This window comes from Homalodisca vitripennis, chromosome 4, assembly GCF_021130785.1.
Source record: "Homalodisca vitripennis isolate AUS2020 chromosome 4, UT_GWSS_2.1, whole genome shotgun sequence".
NCBI lineage: Eukaryota > Metazoa > Arthropoda > Insecta > Hemiptera > Cicadellidae > Homalodisca > Homalodisca vitripennis.
Genome location: NC_060210.1, coordinates 42,762,899 through 42,786,536, shown reverse-complemented (window position 1 = coordinate 42,786,536; position 23,638 = coordinate 42,762,899). Strand labels below are relative to the sequence as shown.

The 23,638-nt window shown below is 33.0% G+C and overlaps 1 protein-coding gene across 3 annotated transcripts in view; it reads right to left on the bottom strand.

Moving 5' to 3' along the window:
- Window positions 1–6,557: 6,557 nt before the first annotated feature.
- Window positions 6,558–23,638, bottom strand: part of LOC124359212 (histone-lysine N-methyltransferase NSD2) — a 46,339-nt gene continuing 29,258 nt past the window's right edge. For all 3 annotated transcript variants that reach the window (XM_046811776.1, XM_046811775.1, XM_046811777.1), the window contains exons 13-21: window positions 22,321–22,480; window positions 21,514–21,664; window positions 20,315–20,452; window positions 19,456–19,753; window positions 18,066–18,222; window positions 17,544–17,754; window positions 14,662–14,845; window positions 11,234–11,388; window positions 6,558–8,678 (exon numbers count right to left, since the gene is read on the bottom strand). In XM_046811776.1, coding sequence (XP_046667732.1) covers window positions 7,494–8,678; window positions 11,234–11,388; window positions 14,662–14,845; window positions 17,544–17,754; window positions 18,066–18,222; window positions 19,456–19,753; window positions 20,315–20,452; window positions 21,514–21,664; window positions 22,321–22,480 — 2,639 coding nt within the window. In that variant the 3' untranslated portion in view covers window positions 6,558–7,493. The remainder of the gene's footprint in view (window positions 8,679–11,233; window positions 11,389–14,661; window positions 14,846–17,543; window positions 17,755–18,065; window positions 18,223–19,455; window positions 19,754–20,314; window positions 20,453–21,513; window positions 21,665–22,320; window positions 22,481–23,638) is intronic.

The following is a 23,638-nucleotide window of genomic DNA, read 5'->3' as shown; positions in this document are numbered from 1 at the left end:
GGATGAGGAACCAACTGAGGAATCTAAAAACTAAAATGGGTTGGAAAACATACTTGCGGTTGGAAAAAGTATTAGTGGTCAAGTCAACCTTACTGAAGCTAATATCAATACAATACAGTTGCACTATGGACTTGCAATCAAATTAAATACTGAAAACTTTAAAGCCGTAAACATAGCAATATGATGAAAATACTTTAATTTGATTAAATGTAATGAAGAACCACCAGTGCACGGTCAGTACCCCAACGTTAAGATACCTGGTACCTACAAGTACCAGAAGGCTGTCACAAATAAGGAAATCTATGATTATACCCAGCACACTCCATTAACCTACTTCAGTTATGGAGAAAATCAAACCCATTTTTTAAAGTTTTCTGTACCAGAACATTGTCAGATGCGTTTGCATGGAGGCACACAAAATCCTAATGAGTCAGAAAAGAGTGTTCACGGCATCCGAAACGCATGTTCGTCCATCTAAGTACATGCGAATTATGTGTTTATTAAGCCATCATTAATTTAAGCAGAGGACATATCAAATGTTTAATTTTAAGAAATCTTGGTGTTCCTAGTTCCTCCTTCATCCTAGTATTAATGGATAATCGGAACGTTATGTTTAAATATTAAAACAGAAATTAGCATCCATAAAAAGTTAGAAAGACCTCTGCAACAGAAACTCGGCTTGTTACTCTTCTTCTGTATCCTTCTCCTACTGACGAGGCTCGCGCAAAGAGAATTTGCGAAAAATGACATCGTGATGGAATACATGAAAAGAAAAACAACTACTTCAGATAAAAATTTGACACAAATGTTAACTACATTAGATGCAATGGCCACTACTGCGCAGATACCAGTTAAGGTAAGTAAAATCACGTAATGAGCAGTTTTAACTAAACCACTATTTATTGTATAATAGTAAAACTTAGAAATCAGAACCGTTCCGAACTGAGGTCGCTGTCAGCGGCATGTTCAGGATTTGTCGAAACTGCTTGGCTCTGACCAGTCTAATTTTCGGGATTTATCGGTACTGCTCGGCTCTGCTCCCACTCTTTCTCTCCGCAGCGTGCGATCACCCATGAGTACCTCGTCCAGTTTGTTGGTCCCTTCTTAACGTCTGTTGGTAGACAGGCAAGATGGCGGCAGGTACTGGTGAGGTGCTGTTATGTGTATGTAATAGCATTACAAAGAGGCAGATGAGCCTAAAGTGAAGGTTTTTTTGTAGGAAAACGTTCCATATAAATTTTACTAAACTAGACGTTGATAAATTACGTGAACTAAACGCAAAATTAACTTGGAAATAGCAGTATTCGTTTCCTTATATGGCAGATCATGTGTTTTCTATGTACCCTTATTTAAAAATTTTATAAAAACAAATTTTAAATATAAACTCATATATGTTATACATTATTACGTCATTTTTAAGGAGAATGTAGAGATAATTATGGTATAAAGACATTGTGCATAAACCATTAAAAACCTACTATTACGCAAAAATATTATGTTTTAAAGTGGTGGAACTGCACCTAATAAAGTGAGATAATATGATAAATATTAGAATCTGAGATAGCCAATATACTCTACATTTTATCTAGATTCAGAAAATTTTTAACTGTATACAAGTTCTCTCATAGAAAATTTACAAATCAAAATACACAAAACTTTAGAGAATTGTATTCAATACAAAACAATAAATAAATTAATAGCCATTTATTACTTTTTTATATTTGAAAAGTGGTGAGATGAACCTAAATTTGTTGCTATGGGTACGATCGTTTACAAACATTACAATTACAAAAGCAAATTTTGAGATGAAAACGTTCAATTGATTACCTTAATTTTCTAATAAATAAATACTAATTTTGAACTTTTGCTGAAATATTGGCTTAATTTGGGGTTCTAGAAAGCATGAAGTGAAACCTAGGTTTCACTGCCAAGGCCTAAGTTGAGTCTAACAGATCAAAAAGTTCTCTAATGTTACAAAGCTATAAACCTTAATAATAAACCATACCTATGATATATTACCAATATTGCAGCTCCCAGACACTTTCACTGTATGTACAATAGCCTCGATTTACAATACAAAAGATTCAATTAAAAAAACTCAAATTAATGGTTGGTTTTCTATTTCGGAGACCCTGAAGATCATTATTTAACTACTATGCTAAGAACACAAGTCTCAAATATTTTGAAAAGTTTTAATGTTTGCATGCATGAATGCTTTTTTTTGCGTTGGGGTATTGGGGTGGATTCACAGATCCTCACACGTCAACCTGAGCTTATTGTGTGCCCCTTTGATGTTAGAGGGGTAAGCCTATCTTTGTGCCCTTAATTAGGCTAAGAAGCTTTTCCCCGATACTAGCATCTGGTTCGTCACCTGGTTGTTTATCACCGAAAAGAGCCCTTCTCCTTGCTCCCAGTCCATTATTATGAATGCTTACAATCACATTTGAGTGACTAAGAAAATTTAAAAAAAGTACATCTAGTTTGAGAATTCACTTGTAAACAAACACATTTCTAAATTTTGCGAGTAGGGCTCTTTTTAACCTCCCGGATGTTTAATCCACCTTCGAATGTTTTCTAGCTACATTACACTTCCTTACGTCTTGTTGGGCCTTTGATACTCCGTTGTATTGGTTTATTTGTATGTAGACAAGATTAATTGCCTGTCATAATTTACGTTGTAAAATCAAGGTTTAGTGAAATAAATTTAATTGTGCTGCATCCTGCAACATTCAGCTTTGAAAATGTAATTTCAATATAAGTATGCTGTACCAAACTACGGAAAGGGGTTTAACTCAGAGTATACGCTGAAAATACAGTGGTACATTTCAATAGGTTTGCCAGGAACTGAAATAAATTAAATCTAGAGGAGTACGGAGCGAGAACGCGTGCACTGCTCATTCCACTAATCCAGTACACGAGCTATCTGTAGTTGGCAGGAGGGGCCCCTCCATCCACACTCTTTCTTTCCGTAGTGTGCGATCACCCCATTCAGGTGACCCATGAGGAGCTCGTACAAACTGGAATGGAAATGGTTGCATGCAAGCTGATACTCTCATAGTTGCTGTTGTAACCTAACCTAACCTGGCTTGGTACGTACAAGTTGGCGCTGTTTCAGTCGCTTATTGATAATTGAAGGAAGTGACAAAGAGGAGTATGTTTCTACGTTATCTGGGCGTCCGAACTGGCTTCCTGTACAGAGAGGTACCTGTGGACCGTTTGGCTGAAGCGCTGTGTCTTCCACCATTGGCAGCCAGAAGAAAAGTCCAAGATTTAATGTTTCTGTATAAAATCATCAATGGTCTGACTGATTTCCCTGAGTTGCTGGAACGTGTGTTTTTTCATCTGCCTTCTCATACAAGATCCAGAGAACTTTTTCGTAGATTCCATCATGTGACTAACTATGAAATGAACAGCGCCATGGTCAGGATGCAATGTCTTGGAAACTCGTCTGAGAGGTGGACTTCTTCATGTCGGAGGCTACTTTCCGAAGATCAATTAAGGACTTCCACTTCTCTGGGTGATCATTAGCAGTGGTGCTGTTTGCGTAAATATTTAATTGGTGGTGCCTTTAAAGGGCCACAGTATCACATGTTGTCAGTGGTCCTGTGATGTCTCACTGTGATCAGTGCCAGTACTGCGAATGGTGGTGCACTCGGGGGACCACTTATGGTATTTTGGAGTGGCTGTGGTTGTTGCGGAGTTGTTATGGCTAAGTAGTGTAATGGTTTGTTGTTGTATGTTGCATGGTTTATTTTCTTGTTAATGCTTACCGATAATTTACGTTAGTTGTTATGGTTCTTATTATATTTCTTGTATTATTTTGGTTTATTGTTATTGTTTTCGTATTGATATTACTTCTTGAATTGGTATAGATTTTTAATAAGCTGGTTTTAGTTGGACGTGGATGTGTTTTGTGCACGGCTGCTATGCATGATTAATACTGTTGATTATTATAGAATGTTCCACTATCTCTTTGTTAATGCTTAAGATATATTTATGTTATTGGTTCTTAGTTTTTTATCATACATATATTTATATTTTCTTATTATGATTATTGTTATTTATATTACTGTCATTGGTTGTATACATTGTCTCTTTTTTTTTACTTGGCTACCTCTCATGCACGATGGACTCTTGTTTGATTAATGTTGTTGCCTGCTGCCATCCGTGTAATATATAGCTATTGTGTAATTTTTTTTCTTCAAACATTGAATGCTTATTGTTATGTAGTTGCATGTAATGGGTTTCCGTGAAATAAATAAATAAATGTTTTTATTTCTTGAAAATACATCTGCCAAATTTGATTTGTTCTACGGTCAAGTAAACGTCATGCATCCAATTAACACTGAAAGGGGGAATATGGCGAGTTTCTTAAACTATACATAATTCTGTTAGATCTTTCAATATTTAAGGATGAACATAGAAACTTTTGAATACAAAAAAGACTATAAATCGCCTAAACTTAAAAAAAAAATATGGTGTAACGTTCACATTAACCCGATATTAAAGGAAGAAAGACTTGTACTAACGTCGTTATTTAGCTATATGCTCATCATTTAAACATTTGTATTTATCATTCCGGATAGCAGCATCAGCAGTGAGAAAGATTGTTAACGAAACATGGTTGTTCTTGAAATCGACAGTGGAATTTTCTTCTTATAAAAGAAATTGATCGTCAGCCAAGCTAGTTTTGGTGAAGGTCGAATGGGAGGGTGTAATGGGAAATTCCAATCTCCCTAACACTGACTGGACAACACCCTGTTCATTTCCAATGAATATTCCATCTGGTCATTTATGTGATCTTGCAAAAATAATACAGCTAAATTAAACTAACCACAAACCAACCGTAGAGGAGTCAGTATTGACAAAGTATTTACCTATCCATCTCCCAACGTTTCTATTGCTCATGACATATTACTAACACTTGATCAAAATCACCCTGCCTTGACTTTCTCTCTTAACACTACTAGTTCCAGACCATGTACTCCAGCAGAAACTCAACTTAAAAAAATGCATGTCAAAGTGGTCCTTTGCTGTCTTCAAAAATTTTCTACCCAACAATGAGCTCACAATGCAACGTCGAAATGCTATTCATGGACATCTCCTGTTGGCTCCCGAATGTCCTGCTCAAGATGAACCGTGGATCCAGTTTTCCACCATGGTTCACTGATGAGTTGAAGCGATTAGTAATTCTGAAGGTCCTACACAAGACATTATAAGTAAAATTTAAACTTCACAGACGATGCAAGGCACCAGCAGAGGATTGCTACAGAAACTATATTTGCCGTATATGATGGTTATATGACCTATACACCAGAGCCATTAGTTTCAATAGAAGGTGTATAATGAACTCTGAAAAATACAATGATTTACCACAAAGTAGACTACTCCCCAATTTGTATTTTGAAGGCATGAGTTTTTCAACAAGACTAACACCATACCAGACTTAAAAAAAAAAAATGCAAGAAATCCTTTACCGATAAAAGTACATTTTGTAATGGTCTACAAGCCAACCTATTATATAAATTGAGAATTTGTGGGCAATTAAAAAAGAATGGGTTGCAAAGGAAGAGTTACTACAAAAACATCCATGATTTTTAAACTAAGAAATTAAAACCTTATAGCAAAATCTTAGTTTCAATATAGAAGAGAAGTGAGTCATTAAAAACGTATGACATATCAACAATAAATACATATTATAACATTGTTATTTACTCAGTATTACAATTAATTTGAATAGCACTTGTATGTCATTATATAAATCACTGTTAATTTGTTGAAAAGTTTCCTCTCCACACCAATCAAATTGGCAATTTCCATTCGTCTCTCGACCTGATTTTTTAATATTACTTGGTAATCTATACTTGGCAAACTCAATGTTTCATTTACCATACTATAACAATTTGAGTTTCTTCTAATCCATTTGTATTGAAATAAAGGAACAGATAATTTACTTATCCATATTTGAAAATAGACCAAATACTTTAGTTTACTACATGACAAAATGTTTTTATCAATTATTTAGAAACATGCAGCTAAAGTGGTGACAGTCTCAATTGACTCCATAAAACAATCAGTTTAGTACAACTGAGATGTTAGAACTCAAGAAATTAATACAAAAGGTGTGAATCTTCAAATTTTATTTTGTTGTCAAAAATTTAGAAATTGTAAAAATGTTAATGTGTGTTAAAATTTATATTGTTGAACGGCAATAATATAGAAATATAAGATCGTGACTGTGCAGGGGATTTATATCCATTACTCAATGTTCAGAAAACATGTATAAACATGGTTTGTTTACATTATGGTAGATGTTTCAGTTTCAGAGCTTCAATGAAGATGGCTCTCCACAACAGTACTAAAAGATCTCAAAATTGATTTTAATTTTGAATGCACCAATGAGTTTCTATTCAAACATGAATAATAGAATTTCTAAATAGAAAAGTAACAAAAATTCTGCATCATAAAAAGATATAGAAGAATTAAAACAGTTGTATAATAGGTACACTAAGATTCACGTAGCATGTAAGGCAGGGACTTCAAAAGAAAATGGTCAATTTTAAAATAGTTAATATTTTATTGTGTACAAAGTTCCACTAGTACAATCCTGTGTAACTACAAAATAGGTAGCTAGGTAACATTAAACATTTAATCTAAATCTTATATAAAAATAGTAAGGCAGGCAGCACTCTTTGTATGCAACTTTGGAGATGGAATTGTGTATATAAAAAACATTACATTTAAAAACAATTTTATATTTTAAAAACGTCAAAACTCAACATACTATTTTGAAATCAGCAAAATTCTCAGAACTGAGCCTGATTTGCCATAAAGACTAGCTTTTCTTTTTTTCAAAATTTTTATACATCTGTTCATTAAAGAATAAAAAAAATCTAATACCACTTTTATAAAAGTCCTTTATAATATAAAGATTACAAAACATGACAAGGAGTAAAATTAAAATCTGATCAATAAATGAAATACCACTTATAAGAAAACAAAACTCATTAATATATATACACACTACTATAAAATATAGAATCATATAAATGTTATAACAAAGAAATTACATACTAAAAATAGAAAGAGAAAATAACTTATCTACAAGATTGTGATGAAATGCTTAAACCAACAATGTATATATTGTAACCCAAATATTTTTCACGTAAAATAATAATCAGGTGTTGAAATGTTAAATCGTTTATTTATGGGGTAGTAAAAGCAACAGTCATGCTCTAGTTAAAATATGAAAAAATTCAAAGTTTACAATAATTTACATTAAAAATGTTTGTTTATAAAAACTAGCTTTGAATATAAAACGCCTTTTTAATAAATTAATTATATAATTTATAACACTTTGTAAGGTAAAACATAACTGCAGTCATTCAACTATTCATAAAATAATAAATATTGAAAGATTTATAACTATTATTTAAGGCAAATCAATATTGGTTTCATTTCATACATTATTAGATTTAAGGGAATCTAAAAAGTTAAGCTACTTCCATTATATTATTTGATTGTTCAATGCAATTTGATAACTCACTCTTACCATTTAACCCTTCCAATTTTTCATTTGTCCTTTTCTTTTCTGATGTGTTAAAGTCAGTTAACTTCATTTCTAAAGAGGACTCACTTTTATACACTTTATCACTGCTCGATTCAGAGTACGACAACTCAAAATCGTCAACATTTTCTTCAACATGTTCATTGTTTCTCGAGACTAGAGTTTCTTCTTTGTTACCTGTTGTTGATTCTGACACTTTATTAACTACTTCTTCAATGTCATCTACAATCATTTTTTCACTATCATAACTTTCTTCAACTGATAATTTTTCAGAGTCTAGATTGTTTGAAGTTTCAGTGTGACCCTCAATCTTTTGATCTTCTTCAAAATTCTTTATCTCTCCCTTTACAGTTGAGTTCACAATGTCACCTTTTTGATGACATTCATTGTCATCAACATCTTTTATACTTTCTGGCTGATTATCCAAATCATTTTGGTTAGTAGTATCTAGGCTGTCAACTAATTTGCGTTTATTGCAGTTTACACTATCACTTTCAGTCTCACAAATTAAGTCTTGCATGGAAGATACATCAGAAATATTGTGAAGTTGATCAAATTCATTGTGCTTTTGGCCGTGTTTTCCATTTTTATTTTCACTATGAATTTCTGATTGAGTATCGTCATTATCAGCTGAATCTATATTCTCAATTGGTAAATTGGTAATAACCTGATGAAGCAACTCTGTTACATCATTGCTAGCATTAACCTCATCATCGGTTTTATTGGATTTAGGACTCAATTCACCATTATGCTCAGTCTTTTCATAGGAAACTATAAGTTTGTCATCAACAGAAGAAGGCCGATTTTTACGTTTTGACACTTTCCCCACAAGTCCATTGACTACTTTGTCTGAATTAGGTTTGTTATTCTCTGCATAGCTCCTGGCTCTCCTTGAACGTCGTTTTGGAACGTCAATGGATTTGATCACGATATTGTTGTTGGTAGGATCCTCTTTAACTGAAGATTCGGTATGGTTTTGAGAGGAAGTTGTCAAGTTATCACTACTGTCAATTATATTTGTTTCCACTGTAATGGGTTCTGTTGTTGAATCGGGTTTAGGTTTTAAACTGTCAACACCTGTCTCACTTTTGTTATTTTCAACTGTTTTCTCCTAAAAAACAACAAACAAAACACCATTAATAATAAAATTAAAATAAATGTTTAACTTTATTAGAACTTTGTTTGGTTTCTATTTTCGCATGAAATTAATTATTTATACAGTAATCTGTAACAATTTTTAAATAGTTTAAAATCCTAGATTGTTATCACAAATTAGGAATCTTTAAAAATTGTATGGTGACATACTTATAATTCAGTACAAGTATACATCTGTTTGTTGAGAAGACTAGGTTGTTATTTTATAGTAGAGTATACTTTTGATTGCTAAAATATTTTATTTATGTATGACAGACAAATATTAAAACTTCGTATTAATCTAGAATTTTGTACATTTTCTTAACAAGTTGACTGCAGCACACACACCAATTTGTACGCAACAAATAAGATGCTCAATATTGAGTCGCGGTGAAAGTGTTAACTACATGTATTATGGACAATTATACAATAGTTTAAGACAATGATTACAACATACTCACCAGTGAAGGTGTAACTGAATCTAATTTTTATGTGTTAACAATTGTAATAAATGAATGATCAAAGAATGTTTAGACACCATTATAAGATTGCAAATGGTATGTCCCAAGACTGCAAGAGATTGGAGTATAAATGTATACACTCATGGCTATAGTTTTCATTCTTTGTTATTAAGCGCGCTTGTAAAATCTTCTAAGAAACCTGGTTTAGGAAGTCTGTCAAATAGCACCTGAATTTTGAGGTTTTATTTGTTTTACACCAAAGGCCTAACATGGAATCAGTAAAAAAAAACCCAATTGATGCCTATTACGTAAATCTACAGATCAAATGAATTAACAACGAGACACACTCTCTGGACACTTGATAATGCATAAATGCATTTTGCTTATGCTAACTTATCACTTGTAATTTTCCTTCAACTTATTTTAACCTGAGTTTGATTTGATCACACATGCTGCTCCAAAAATTCACATTGATACTTTCAAATTTATCTTTTTAGATTATTTCTTTACACATTTATTCTCAGCTATTCAGAATAACTATTCAACAATACAATATAAGCTCATTTTTTACTGGTAAGTGTTATGTGTATGTTTATGTTTAGCCATGAATGAACATCAGATTTATGAGAATGTGTCAAGAATTCAACATCTCAGTGATCATTGAACTTTAATTGGATGTTCACTATTTCAAATTGCTCTCTTATAAGGGTGAATACACTTTAAAACAAGTTTTAGAGAACATTTTTGAATGTTTATTATTAACAAATGAGACCCACTATCTGGATAATTGAGAATTCATTAATGCAATTTGCACACGCTTACTTAGCACTTGTATTTTCTTTCAATAGGAAATGTTCTTGAAAAAATCTTATGATTAGCTTCATTACCTGTATGCATCTTAGAATATACTAGTTGAAACAGTCTGCATATTAAACTATGTTTATAAAAAATACATTATACTTCCAACTCCATTTCAATATTAATAATTTATACAATTTTGTACAAAATAATACATACAATCAAGAGAAGTGTGCTTACAATATATTTGAAAAGTTTGATATTTTATTTATGTGGCTTCATTCACATGAAAGCCAGTTTAAGTTTAAAACCCTAAAAGCCATGGAAAGAGTAGAAATAGTTAAAAAAGTCTGTATTTCAGTTGACTACCATACTACCAGTCGTTTGTGACATAGTTGTGTTCGTTTCCATTCGTTGTGTCAGTTGTGTTCGTAGTCGTTGTGTCAGTACTCTTGTACAAGAAAAAAAAAATAGTATTTATTATATCACTCATATTTTATAATACAAGCTATTAAAAGTGTACTGTTAATAGAGTTGTAAACAAAATCAAACATCACTTCAAAATATTAGTCAAAATAGATAGTAAAACTTCTTTCGCAATTTACATAATGCACCTACAACATTGACCTAGTATGAGTTCTTTGTTGTATGAGCTGCAAATTTACATATTCTAATAATTTCACTGATCTAAAGTTTTTGGAAACAATTGCTAAACAATAGATTAAGGTTACTTTAATGAGTTTTATTACCTAAAACAATTCTCATATCATAACTAGGATAGGTTATCTCTACAAAGAACAAACCTAAACAATCTGTAAAACAGTTTGATTTGGGTATTTATAGTAAAACTCGAATGGGTTAATCCAATTACATATTTTTCACAGGGAAAAGTTATGTTTTTGATGTTATGTTTATAGAATTAACATAACAAAAGGAAGAATAAAGGCAATACTTCAACACACTATAAATTGCAATATATTGCTATTTACAGGTTAAAAATAAAGGAAAATCAAACAAACCACGTATTTATGAACTGACCCAACAACATACTCAACTGATGCCTAACTATAATTGCTAGATCATAGCAGCATTGTTATACATACAGATGACTCACGTTTCATGGCTCATTTGTAATCAAATTGCAACCTCTTGTCTAAACTGTAATATGAGCCATTTATGGAGTTACTTGATCTATGAAATTCATTATGACTATCTTGATATATTCCTCAACAATAAATAACACAAAGTTATAGGAATGAATACAAAATTTTACCTCATCATGTTTCAAACAGACAAGTCCTTTCATAGGGTCGAGGCGAATGTTACCCTCAGAGTGTTCTTGGCAGAATGAGTTCACACAAAACGTGCAACGGCGTACTCTACCTTTGTTGCAGATGTTGCACTGGTGCCACGGACACAGCCAGTAGCCTACACAAAAGCAAAATAGTTCAATAAATGTTATAAGTAACAATTACAAAAAAATCAACAAATAAAAATGCAAATTTTTTTTTATTTTAGTGACATCCAACCATCAACAACATTTGAATACAGCAAGTTTAGATATATTTTTATACAAATAAAGTCAACTCTTGATTAGATCAACCATGCTGCAGGTTACCCAGTAAATTAAATGTGGAATTTTTGTTCTCCGCCTCACTTCAATTAATTTGTTAAATTGTTGACCCCAGGTTTTTTCATTAGGCTACAGACCTACATCATCAATATTTCTAACTTCAAACCAGCATAATTTGTTAAAGAGTGAACCTTTTTTAGATGAGATTTATGACATTGCACTCTAATAATAGAGACATTTAATTTTATGTACTACTTCACCTATGCTCTAATTTAAGATTCCCTTCTGACTCCTTGTGGGCCATCCCCCTGACATGACAAAAAATGGTAGTTACTTAAAAAAATTGATTTATAGATGCATTAATGATGTACCAAGTTTAATTACTATTTCTGTAATCGTTCAGGAATTATCAAGCCTGTGCGGGACTTTTGTGACACCCTGTATATCTTCACATAACAACATAAAAAATTGTCTGGATTTTGTTGCACTGTCCTTACAAAAAATTAATTACTTTTACAGAATGATTCAACATTTCTTTCAATGGACAAAAAGATGTGAAACTAGGTTTTTCTTATGTATAACACAATGCCTCCAAACATGAGTTATTTCATGCAACGTTGCAAACCATTGCAACAACTAGACTTAGATATATTAGATAGATTTTCCACCATCAAAGCAAATACCATAATCATTTTTACAATTGGTTTTATTTTTGTGGTAAAACCTTGAATAAAATTGAATGTCCTCAACAGTACATCTTTTAGTGACATGATAGCTTGGCAACAGGTATTCCTCGAGCTTGTTAGCATTGAAGTATTTTACAATGACAAGCAAAACTGATAAATTAGAAACATCAGTGCACCCATCCACTTAATAGAAAACCAGAGACTGTTTAATTTTTAAATACTGAAGATCTTAGTACCATCAGACATACCTTACCTCCTTAATGGTTTTATTTTGTACCTAAAATTATGTTGTTCTGCTGAATTGTTTAGTGTGTTTTTTACAGAAAAGGTCTGTAGAGTTCAGACAGATATTTTTTGACGTATAAAAAGTTATTTTTCTGGCTTTTTTCAATTTTTAAAATATATTGTCCACCAAATAATTTTTACTCTTTGTGTTCGTGTCATATCTCTGCAAACAAAGCCAATCGGTATTTGTGCTTCGGATATTTCCATGGTATGATAATTTTTTAAGTAAGAACCGTTTTGTAATGGATCAAGGGAAACTTTATGTATGAACTTAAGTTGTATCACAAACTAAATTATGAACAGTTATTCTCTTCTCTACATAGTCATCATGAATATTTAAACATTTTTTTTAGTCCTAGCACCAGCTTTTGTATCCCATTATCAAAGAACTCTGCCGTCTGACCATTAAACCATTTAGTAACTGTTTCTTGTAACATATCATCATTTCCAAACATTCCAAGAGGATTAAAGTAGGAAGTAAAGCTTCTTGTATCCAGCGGGCATGAAATATTACACCTTAATGCTTCCATGTTGAGAAGCATACGGCAAACCTTCCAATTTGTCATGTGTATATAAAAACGTATGCCTGTTTTTCCTATCACATCAAAATCCCCTTGCTAAAACTTGGATTTTCACCTGCTTACTTAACAAACTCTGAAATGCAACATTTGTATGCGATTGTGTGAAACATAACAACTTGGTTAGTATTATGCTGAATGTTTTAGTAAGCTGTGATTGTTTGATGTGAAAATTAATCCAATGAAGACAAAACTGGGTGTTTCATAAAAGTAAATATATATGATTTTTATCAGATTAATTAGGGGATGGACTTATTATGGTAAGGGAGCCCGGGATGCTAAATTTGCAATGACTAAAGCGTCATGGGGGCCTATAGGATTCTGAAGATTAAGTCTTAAAATGAAAAAAGTTTATGTTAATTTTTTTATTTCAGTGTGGAGGAAAGCGTGGACAAATTTTCAAAAATGTAAAAAAAAAACATTCACATGGAAATACTTGAGCGCGTCAGACATTCATAATGTATACGCGCTATGTCTTTCTGATAACCGAGCGATATTAATCTGACGAGTAATAGTGGACGGTGGCCATAAAAAGGGATAGAAAAAAGAGAAAAAAAAAGTTATTTGAGCTTGTCAGATATTCAGAGGGAATGTTAAGTAAACTCAAAAAAGTATCCTATTTAAATGACTGACGATTTGGATGTGATCGAAAAAGTCATCACAGATTTGTGAAAATGTAAAAAAATGCGGTTTTGAAATACTCGAGCGCGTCAGATATTTATACAGGCGGTTCAATTCGATGTCCTGACTATTCTAAAAGATAAACTGACAATAATGTGGAGAAATATTGTTCATCTGACAATTTGAAAAAATTTTTTTGTTTTCTTTTTTCACACGTTTTTTTCCACAAAATACACATTTCACACTTATATCACTCATTATTGTAATGTATATAACACTTATTGCATTAAACAATCAAACAAATAAATAAAAACGTTGTATTTCTACAAAAACACTTTGTTATTGTGATCAGCTGAGATGACATTATGGCGGTAGATGGTAGTGTGCGGATGGTGCAAGATAGTGAAAGACAGAGAAAGAGTGAGAAGGAAAGAGAGGCGCGGAGTGGGAAATATACAGTTCTCAGCGGCTGTACGCTCCACCCTTTATTTATGGTTTTAGCTACCTTACCCCATGAAAATCGTCAGATTATATTTTATCCGTAATCCTTAAAAGATTTCCTTCAAAATAAGAAAAGTTCAATCGCGTTTGAGTATTTCGAGGTAATGTATTTTTTTTACACCTTTGTGACTTGCCTATTTCCTTATACCACGCTTAAATCATCAGATTATTGAAATCTACACTGTTCTACATGTACTTAACTTACCTTGTATTTATCTGAAGCGCACGAGTTTTTCTGAGGAACGATTTTTTTTACTAGTCTGACGGTCTGCCCTCAACGCAGACCCCTATATTAAAGGTTCATATGTGCTAGGGGTACATTACAGGGTATGGCATTTCTCTCCATATAATTTTCTGACGCACTCTAGTAACGCGAAAAATCCCCGCTAGGGCTCCCCTACTATTACAACAAATTTAATGCCATTTAAAAATGCTTGAACTTTCTTGACCTATTTACCTTGAGGATGCTGTTTTTTGCCCAAACAGGAGAGATGGTAGCCTTTGGTGCAATGTTTACCATCACAAAGAAGCAGCTCCCCCTCTTCACCACAGACAAAACATTCCTCCTCATGGGTCTTGCTAACAACCACTTTCTTTTTCTTTGTTGTCTTCTTCTCCTTATTATCTTCTTTGTCGGCATTCTGCAACATAGTAGTTTTGGTGTCATTTATGGTTTAACTTAGAATTTGGATGAGCTGAGAACCTTACAGAATTAATAAAATTACAGATTTTACGCAGAGTTGAAAGTTATTGTGTTAATTGTTACGTTGTCAACATTTATGTACATTTTATATTACAATCATATCTACACTGACAGTCAGAATTGTTCTAGATAGAGACAATATAACAGAATATTACAAACATTTCGTAAGAGGTGTATATAAAAAATATTGCACTGTAACTAGACCAATTAATTAACTCATCATATTATACTACAGCAGTCCCTCTATAGTCCGGCCCTGCGCTAAACTGGTCTCCGTAGTAATCAACGCAGTAGATAACAGCAGTAAGGGAATGCCTGTATCGTCACTAAGCATTGCCGCAGTAACTCTACTAATCTTAGACAATTGCCCTGGAGACCCTGATGAAACCAAATTAAAACAAGTGATGCTGTATTTAAACATCATTTTATCGCCCAATGTTACCATAATCCTACAACTAAAGGATCAAAATGTGATTCAGGTCATTAAAATAAATGACAAAAAAGTCTGCTCTATAACATGTTGAATAGTAACAAGAGTATTTATTGTTCAGTTTCTTAAGGAGGGCAATCTAAAAAAAGTTATTTTCCATTTTTAAGAATGAAAAAAGTAATTACAAAAACAATTGTCTGTTTATAGGCGAACGTATGGTCCGATCTTCCACTGTTGAAAGAATATAAGAAGCAAACATCAAGTACATCAAAAGATGGTCAATGTACTGAAGAGGATTCAAGCGTTTAAGATCAAAATGAAACTGAGTTGAATGAACTTCAGAAAGCTATTTCTCCCTTTGTAGTGGTGATGAAGGAAGCCTAACAATAAGTGACGTTCAATCTTGGCTTGTTGGCTGCCCTGAACAAAACCATGAGTGATAAGAGAACTTATACTTACAGAAAAAATTGAAAAGATTTAAGAATCAGTTCACTTTATGGATGCTCTTGACAGTGCAAGAGCATCCATTTGAACAAGCATCAAGTGGGCTGAAAAAAATGGAGAAGCAGCACAAGACATCTTAGTTTTAGAGAGACTATGAAAAGTTTTGAGAAGTCTTTTATTGAGTAAAGAAATTATGCAGTACAAGAGTATCACAAAACTAAAACATCTTAAGAATTTGAAACTGAGATTGGCCTTTTTTTATTTTTCCATTTTAATGTCATCAAACAATCTTTTTAATGTACAGTACTGTACATGTGCTTAACCCATTCATGACTGAATAAATTACTATATTTTTATATAGTAATTAATATATTACTATATATTACTATTTTTGGACTACAGAACTGGATATTTTCCATGCTTTTGTGTAAGAACAGGTGCACTTTGCATAACACTTACTGTATAACATGCTATGAATATTATAAATGTACCTTAGTTATTCCTTGTTATTGTATGAACACAAAATGTTAGTTTTTTTAAATATACATATATTTACAAATTTTTATTATACTTCTTTAGAAGTTGGTTTGGGTGTGAAACACCTCAAAACATGTTTCCAGATGAAGTGGAACATGACACTTTTTACATTGGTACACTGTTTCACTTCTTTTCCCCTGTGAGGCACAAACTTTACATTTTCTTGAGGGCCTGGCTTTGGTGGTTGGAGGTATCTTTTCAATAAAATGCCCCCAAAACTTACCTTGAAGGCGCAGTGGTGATTCTCCACAAGCGGGAGGCCACCAAAGGGTTACCTGAGCCCAAAAGGTTTCGTCACAGAAGTGATTGAACACATCTGATTCAGTGCAACTTTTCTCCTAACTGCCTCGAAATGATAGGATTTATTCCATGATTTCCGGTAAAACGCATTGTACTAACAGTATTTGGTCCAACCTCCACGCAAAATCACAAGGCCTAGCCGGTGGGTTATCGTCACTTTCATTATCACTGCTGTCATCGTTTGTACCATCAGACATTTTATTATTTTCATGTATCATGTCATCTTGTTCACTGTCACTTTCCTTATCACCACTTTCATCTAAAACATTAGCATCGTAAGCCGCAAAATCATCCGAATTTACGAACACATCATTCCAGTCGCGAGACGCCATCTTGACTGTTTACAAACGAAAGAAAGCTGTTTTGCCAAGATGATTTGAGGCAATATCAGATGATTTTCGGCAAGGAAGAAGAAGAAGAAAAACATAGACTAGAATATTGAGAACAAAATATGCGCCAAATGTGAATGCCTCTGCGATCTATTGGCAATATATTCAACTACGTCGATGTCGTGTCTAGCGGACGGGCGCTGCCCGTCTTTATTCATTGGGCCACGCGAAGTGAAGGATGGAAACTGCCCGTTCAATGTCTTCAATGGGTTAATACAAAAGTGAGATAATGTAAGTACACACTGTATTTAAACTGCTATCCTTTTTTATTTTAAGACTCTATTGTACATCTTTATGGTAAGAATTAACTTCTTGAGTAAAAATAAATTCTATTACGTAATTTAAACTAATTTTTCAATTGAACTCCAGTAATCCAGCTTTTTGACTGATCCAATATGTATCTGGTCTGAATTGTGTTGTATTAGTGAGGGAATACTGTGCACCAATTTAATTCTTTTTAGAAATTTTACCTGAATATCAACAATAGTACAACATCATCCATGATTATATTTAAAGTTTAATCCAAAACAGTTTACCTTGTTAGCTTTAACACCAATGAAGCCACTACAATTGGGTGCTCCACACATACAAGGCTTCTTGTCCGAGCCTATACTCTCGAGGTTGTAGTTGAACACCAGCTCAGAGTTAGCTGGGATGTCGCAGAGAGCGAACAAGCCGACACGAGTATCACCGTTCACTGTCCATTTCTGTGTTTCGCAGTTGGGCTGGCAAGAATGGTTCATGAATCTGAAACAAGATATTATGAGATCAAATAAGATAAGGCATGGTTTTCTGAGTGTTATAATTTCTCTTACTTTGTACTGTTTGACCAAAATCTATTTTACAATATCAGAAACATAGGTCATTAAGTTATTTTTTATAGATATTAGGTATTTTTTTTTTTACAAACAGGTTGATTAGATTTTATGTTAAATTTTCAAACATTTCTACCAAACTTATATAGTTTAGGAGCCAAAACAAACAATAATTGCAATGTGGTACGGTTAGTCCACACAGCTGACAGGGGTGTAATAATAATGTGATAAATCAAGACATACCTTGCAACATTACCCTTTGGTCCAGCATCCAGCATCCTATCTTTGTCAATTGTCAAAAAATAAAAGTTCTCTTCATTGTTCTCGTGCATGTGGGAAAGCCTTTTCTTGTACTCTTCTTCATCAATCATCTCTCCCACATACTCAATTACAAAGTCACCTGTACACAGATTTGTGGTATCATTCAATTTGCTAATAATACAACCTTCATGACATGTATTGAGTAATATTTAACAATTTTTAATACTAGGTTAGAGTATGTTAAAATCTTATAAAATACATTGCTTCTGATGGTTAATGTGGAACATGTTCATTTTCACTTTTTTATGTTCTTATACAGTTATACTATTTCAATACCATATTTTCCAAACTAATACCTAATAGGTTATTGTGGTCAACTAATAGCTGCTTGAAACAGTTTATGGTTTAGAGAAATATTAATTAGTCAATGGTTTTAGGCTTGTATATTCTCAGTTTAGTTAATATATTGTAAAGGACATATTTATATTCAAAGTGATAAAATGTGCTTAGTTTAAGAAAGCAAGCACAACAGGATCTATATACTATAACTTAGCAACATACTAGAAAACATGTAATTAGCAAAATGTTACATGATTTACTTTTATTTGATATTTTTTAGTATTATAATTTATTTACTTTACATACTTATAAAGTAAATAAATTATGTCTTATGTTTTTTCGCCTGGTAAAATAAGACATTCTTTACTTTTCTTTAAGTACCTTATTCATCACAGGATTCATTGACTTGAACAATGGATGAAACTAGTTTGAAATAAATATTGACTTCATAATTAAAGATCAAATAATTACGATTACCATTCATTTATAGTGAACCTATGAACTCATACGTCTAGATATATTCATTAAACAACAAACTTCTTTTTTTGACATTACTGAAGTAAATATTCTTAAAGTTTCGTACTTTCTTTCTACAGGCTTAATATATTTTATATTTAAAATGAAGACCGATAAAAGGCAAACAATTTGCCAGAGTTAATTAAAGGAAGTTTCAGCACTCGTCGGTAAACCACTCATAGGAAGAAAATAATTTTGGCTAATAAAACAGTATTCCTGCATTTTATCCAGTCTTTGTGTCTGATCCCTCCAAAAAACTAATAATTTACAAGTTGAATGGATAGCAATCATTTGAACTTAATCAATAAGTCAAAAATCTGATGCAGTTTAACATCTAAATCCTAACAATACCTAACTTTTCAAAGATACCAATCAGAAATATGTTTGACTATCAAATTTTAAACAAGATTGTAATTAGTGGTAAAACAGAGACTGATCAAATACCCCCAGTTGCTGCTCAAAGAGTAGTAATATTTAGCTAAGGAAAAATCCAGATTATCATAAATAATAATGGTACCTTTTTTGAGATCCACAAGAGTTCTGAGTCCCCAGCCACGGCTCTGAGTCTGGTAGGGCTGAAGGGGAGGGTACTGTCGCTTCTCAAACAACTGGTTGCAGCATTTTTCACCGGCTGGACAAACCTGTGGGTTGCACTCAACCATCAAGATCCTGTTGAGGCAGTCGGACTCAGGAGCGCATGGTGCCTTGCTGTTGGGGTCACATTCACATGGTGTCAGGCTGGATATGTTCATTTCCAACATGCGCACGTTACCCACTGGCTTGTTGGTCTTCAGCTTCACATAGTTTGGTGGCTTCTACACACAAGCAACATGTATAAATTTTTAAAGAGGAAACAACATACATTAATTTGATGATTATATCACACAGTGAATGAAAAAACTATTCTACATACACTAGAAAAAATGAATTAACAAGAAATTTTAAAACCTCTTTCTTAGCTTGGGAGAATGAAAACTGTCATTACTCCGAGCACAGAAACATGAAGACATTCACACAATTTACATTGAAGTGGTGCATTTTCTGTGACTGATAGGTCTGGTGATTGAAAGATGTATGATTATTTGTAAAAGAACGACAAAGATATACTGACTGTCCATTTATGTTTGTTCTGTCCATTATTTATTTAATGTAATGTTAAATTTACTATCATTTTCACTGGAAAATAAAATGAACACGAAACAATCACCAGGTACAATGAATAACAGAATAATCGACAACTGCATGATAATATCAAATTGGACAAAGGTTACAATGTTTTGTATGTTAATCTGTGAGCCGTTTATGGCCATGGTCATCTACCACACGAAGGACTTCAGAGGTATTTTGTATTTACTTTACTTAAACTGACTACAAACCATTCCAGGTCTGGTTCCGGCTTCACGAGTGGTTTTTTCTTCTGCATACTTTTGCTGTGCCTCACTCGCTTCTTTCACCGCCTTCTCGAACATGTTGTCTACAGACGACTTCTTGTAATTACTTTTCCCAGCAGTGTCCTGGAGAAAAACATGTACATAAAATGTTACATGCCAAACCATTGTTTTTTTTATCTTCAGAAATAGTTTTTATATAATTAATTTAAATAAATATAAAAGCTTTGCTCAATTAAATTCAAACTCTCATAAAAGTCATAAGAAGTTTTTAAATGAAAATATGTTTATTATCTCTTAAATGACCGATTACGATTTTTAAATCAAGATGCTATGTAAAGTAAAAAATAACTAGAAATATGTGTACAAGCAATGAAAACACAAAACAGTAGAATGACTAACTATATAAAGATTATAATAGTAAAACTAAAATAACAAAGAATGTTTAGAGAAAGAAACAGGATTTTTAAGACATTTTCCATTGTTCAGTGGAATAAGAAATCAGTAACGCTACGCCTCACACCACAATTTTTTTGAGATTAAATTCATTTCCAGTTCCCAGGCTAAGTTTTTATCCTTCCAAACCCTACATCCTGTTCCCATACTGCAAAGGCCCAATAAGCAACATTTTATTGTTGTTGTTATTATTATTACTTGATTTACAAACTCAATCAACTATAACGGTTTGTTTTCAATCTAATTTTAACCAACAATTAAAAAAAAAAACAATAGAAAATTGAGCGCGAAGCCACGGGTAACTGCTAGTATTTGATATAAAATTATTAGTATAGGAAAACAGTGCAGACATCCTATGCCAAAATCATCAGTATTGCTGTTCTTGTGGTTTTAAGCAATACCACCAAACTGCCAACTGTGAGACAAAAACTGGTTTAAGCATTGATCGATAAGCACAGAGGCTGTCAAGCGGTAAACATCACATCTCTAAATTACTAAAAAAACATACTTCTTACATACTCTAGTACACTAAGTTAGAACTACCATTATAATAAAAACAAGGGAAAACAATTGGTTTGCAACTATACACATTTACAGCATTTAAAGCACGGCCAGCCCTCGTGCTTATATGAGCTTACTTACGGTGCTACGAGGGCTAATAATTTAATTTATTGAAAGCATAATTTAATTTTCTTAAGCACAACACTAATAAATGAGTAATCAGTACTAACCCCATCTTGATAGAGGAAGACACGGCCACGGTTGATCCAGTAGTGGTCATGTGAGCCGAAAAACTTTACGGCAAACTCTCCCCGTACATGAGGGAGGTTGAGGATATTATCAGGGATCAGAGCTGGATACAGAATCTCAGCAGGCCACCATCTGTACACACCAAACATAACCATACATTTCTGGTCTTGAAATTCTTGGAATTGTACAAATAGAATGCAAACACAAAATTACAATATTCTTTAATAGATTTCTTGGAAAAATTTCAGGTTGGTCCTGCCAAGTAATAGTGATTATGGGTTAGATGGAACATGCAGTGTACACCAGTTTCCACACATTTCTGACCTGTACTATTCATTGAGAGATCACGTTTGCGATTAGTTAATGTTGATTTGTTGTCCACACCTTTTAAAACTAAAAAAATTGTATTTATGCTTATTTGCAATACACAAAATAATTAGCTATTTACAGCTCAGGGCGGACAACAACCGCCTGTAGTAACCTATTTATTTGAATTGTTTAACACTGTGAACCCCCAAGGCATTTGTCATTATTGTAATCGCTAAATGAATTTGTAAGAAATCCACAGATAACGATTTAAGGGCTTCATAATTGCTAAATGTCCTAGGAGACAATTTACCTTTGTCACTGCTTCAGTTTCAGTGCTATCGAAATAAACACACAACATGATCAACAACTTTTCTGTGTATTTTTTGTTATAATGAACACAATTCCAACTACAATTAAAAGTAAATTAAGTAACTGAAAACCACAAAGCCATGCTTTGAACTTAGGAATATACGGCGTACCTGTAAACTCCCAGTTTTACCCAGACAATCTCGCCATAAAGAGGAAAACGTCCAGTGAGACAGTCCTCGCAGATGTAACTACCGTCCGGAGGAGTGGAGATGTTGAGACAGCTTGCGTGGAATGATGTTGGACACAAGTCACAGCAGATGAGAGATCCTCCTGCCATACATACCATTGTTACTCTCACAGCTGACTATTAACTTATTAAAGTTCAAGGATTCTTCCAACAGTCATTTAAGAAAGGAAATTGTAGTATCTAGTTTGTAATACTTGAAAAACATCTGTTGCAATGTTGTGTAATTTTTGTTACAAAACTGATTCATAGTGTTTAAGCCTTATGGTACTGAATGGCAATCGGCCAGTACATATAAAAGAATGTTTTGAAAGCATCAGTTGATCAAAATAGTTCGTAAAAACACCTCTTACTTTAAAAATAAGATTGTATTTTACCCTGACATTGTTTAAATAACATGACTATTTGTTACTCTTATTACAAAAGAATAACACAGTTTAGCACAAGCATACCTAGGTACATTTTAGTCCTCCATAGCTAAAAAACGGGTACGAAGCTGTGAAAAGTGTGAAATAACAAATTGTAATTTTATTTTACTTGTCCTCTTATACATCCCTTGATATTGTCTGCCTATGTAACACATTTATGTCAAGTTTACTTTTGACCACAGATTGTAAATATATTATTTTTAATTTTGAACATAAGGATGGAGAAATGGATGGTAACACATTTGTATAGGCTAAACCAGTATGTGACAGAATTAGATTCCAGACACTGGCCTAAGAGGCATGTAAACACTGAAGCTAAACTTAATATTCACATTAAACATATATGTTGTACACAAATACTAGATGCTTACTAAGAAGTCATTTTTTTAACAATGTCAAAATAACACACCAGAAATCCCCAAAAATTGTGAAACATTTGACATATGACATTTTTGGACCACAAAAGTCCCAAAGGACTAAACTAGCCAAAGTTCTGACTGTTCAGAAAAATTGTTGTCTCACTGAAAAGTTTTAGCATTAGGGCCTCTGTTGAATCCAACTGGTTTTTACAGACAACAGTTTTTGTTTGTTTTCATGACATGACATGGGAATTAGTATAACACTGCTGTTTTTTTAATTTTTTTTATTAATTATTTATGAGTTTTAGAATATTTGATAAGTAGCACTCAAGCCCAACCAAACATTTAAACATTTCCACAACTCTTCAAAGTAATTTTAAATCCAACCACAGAAATTCACTAATCTTACTAATTATCACCACATCAAATCCTATGGAATGACAATTGACATTCAGCA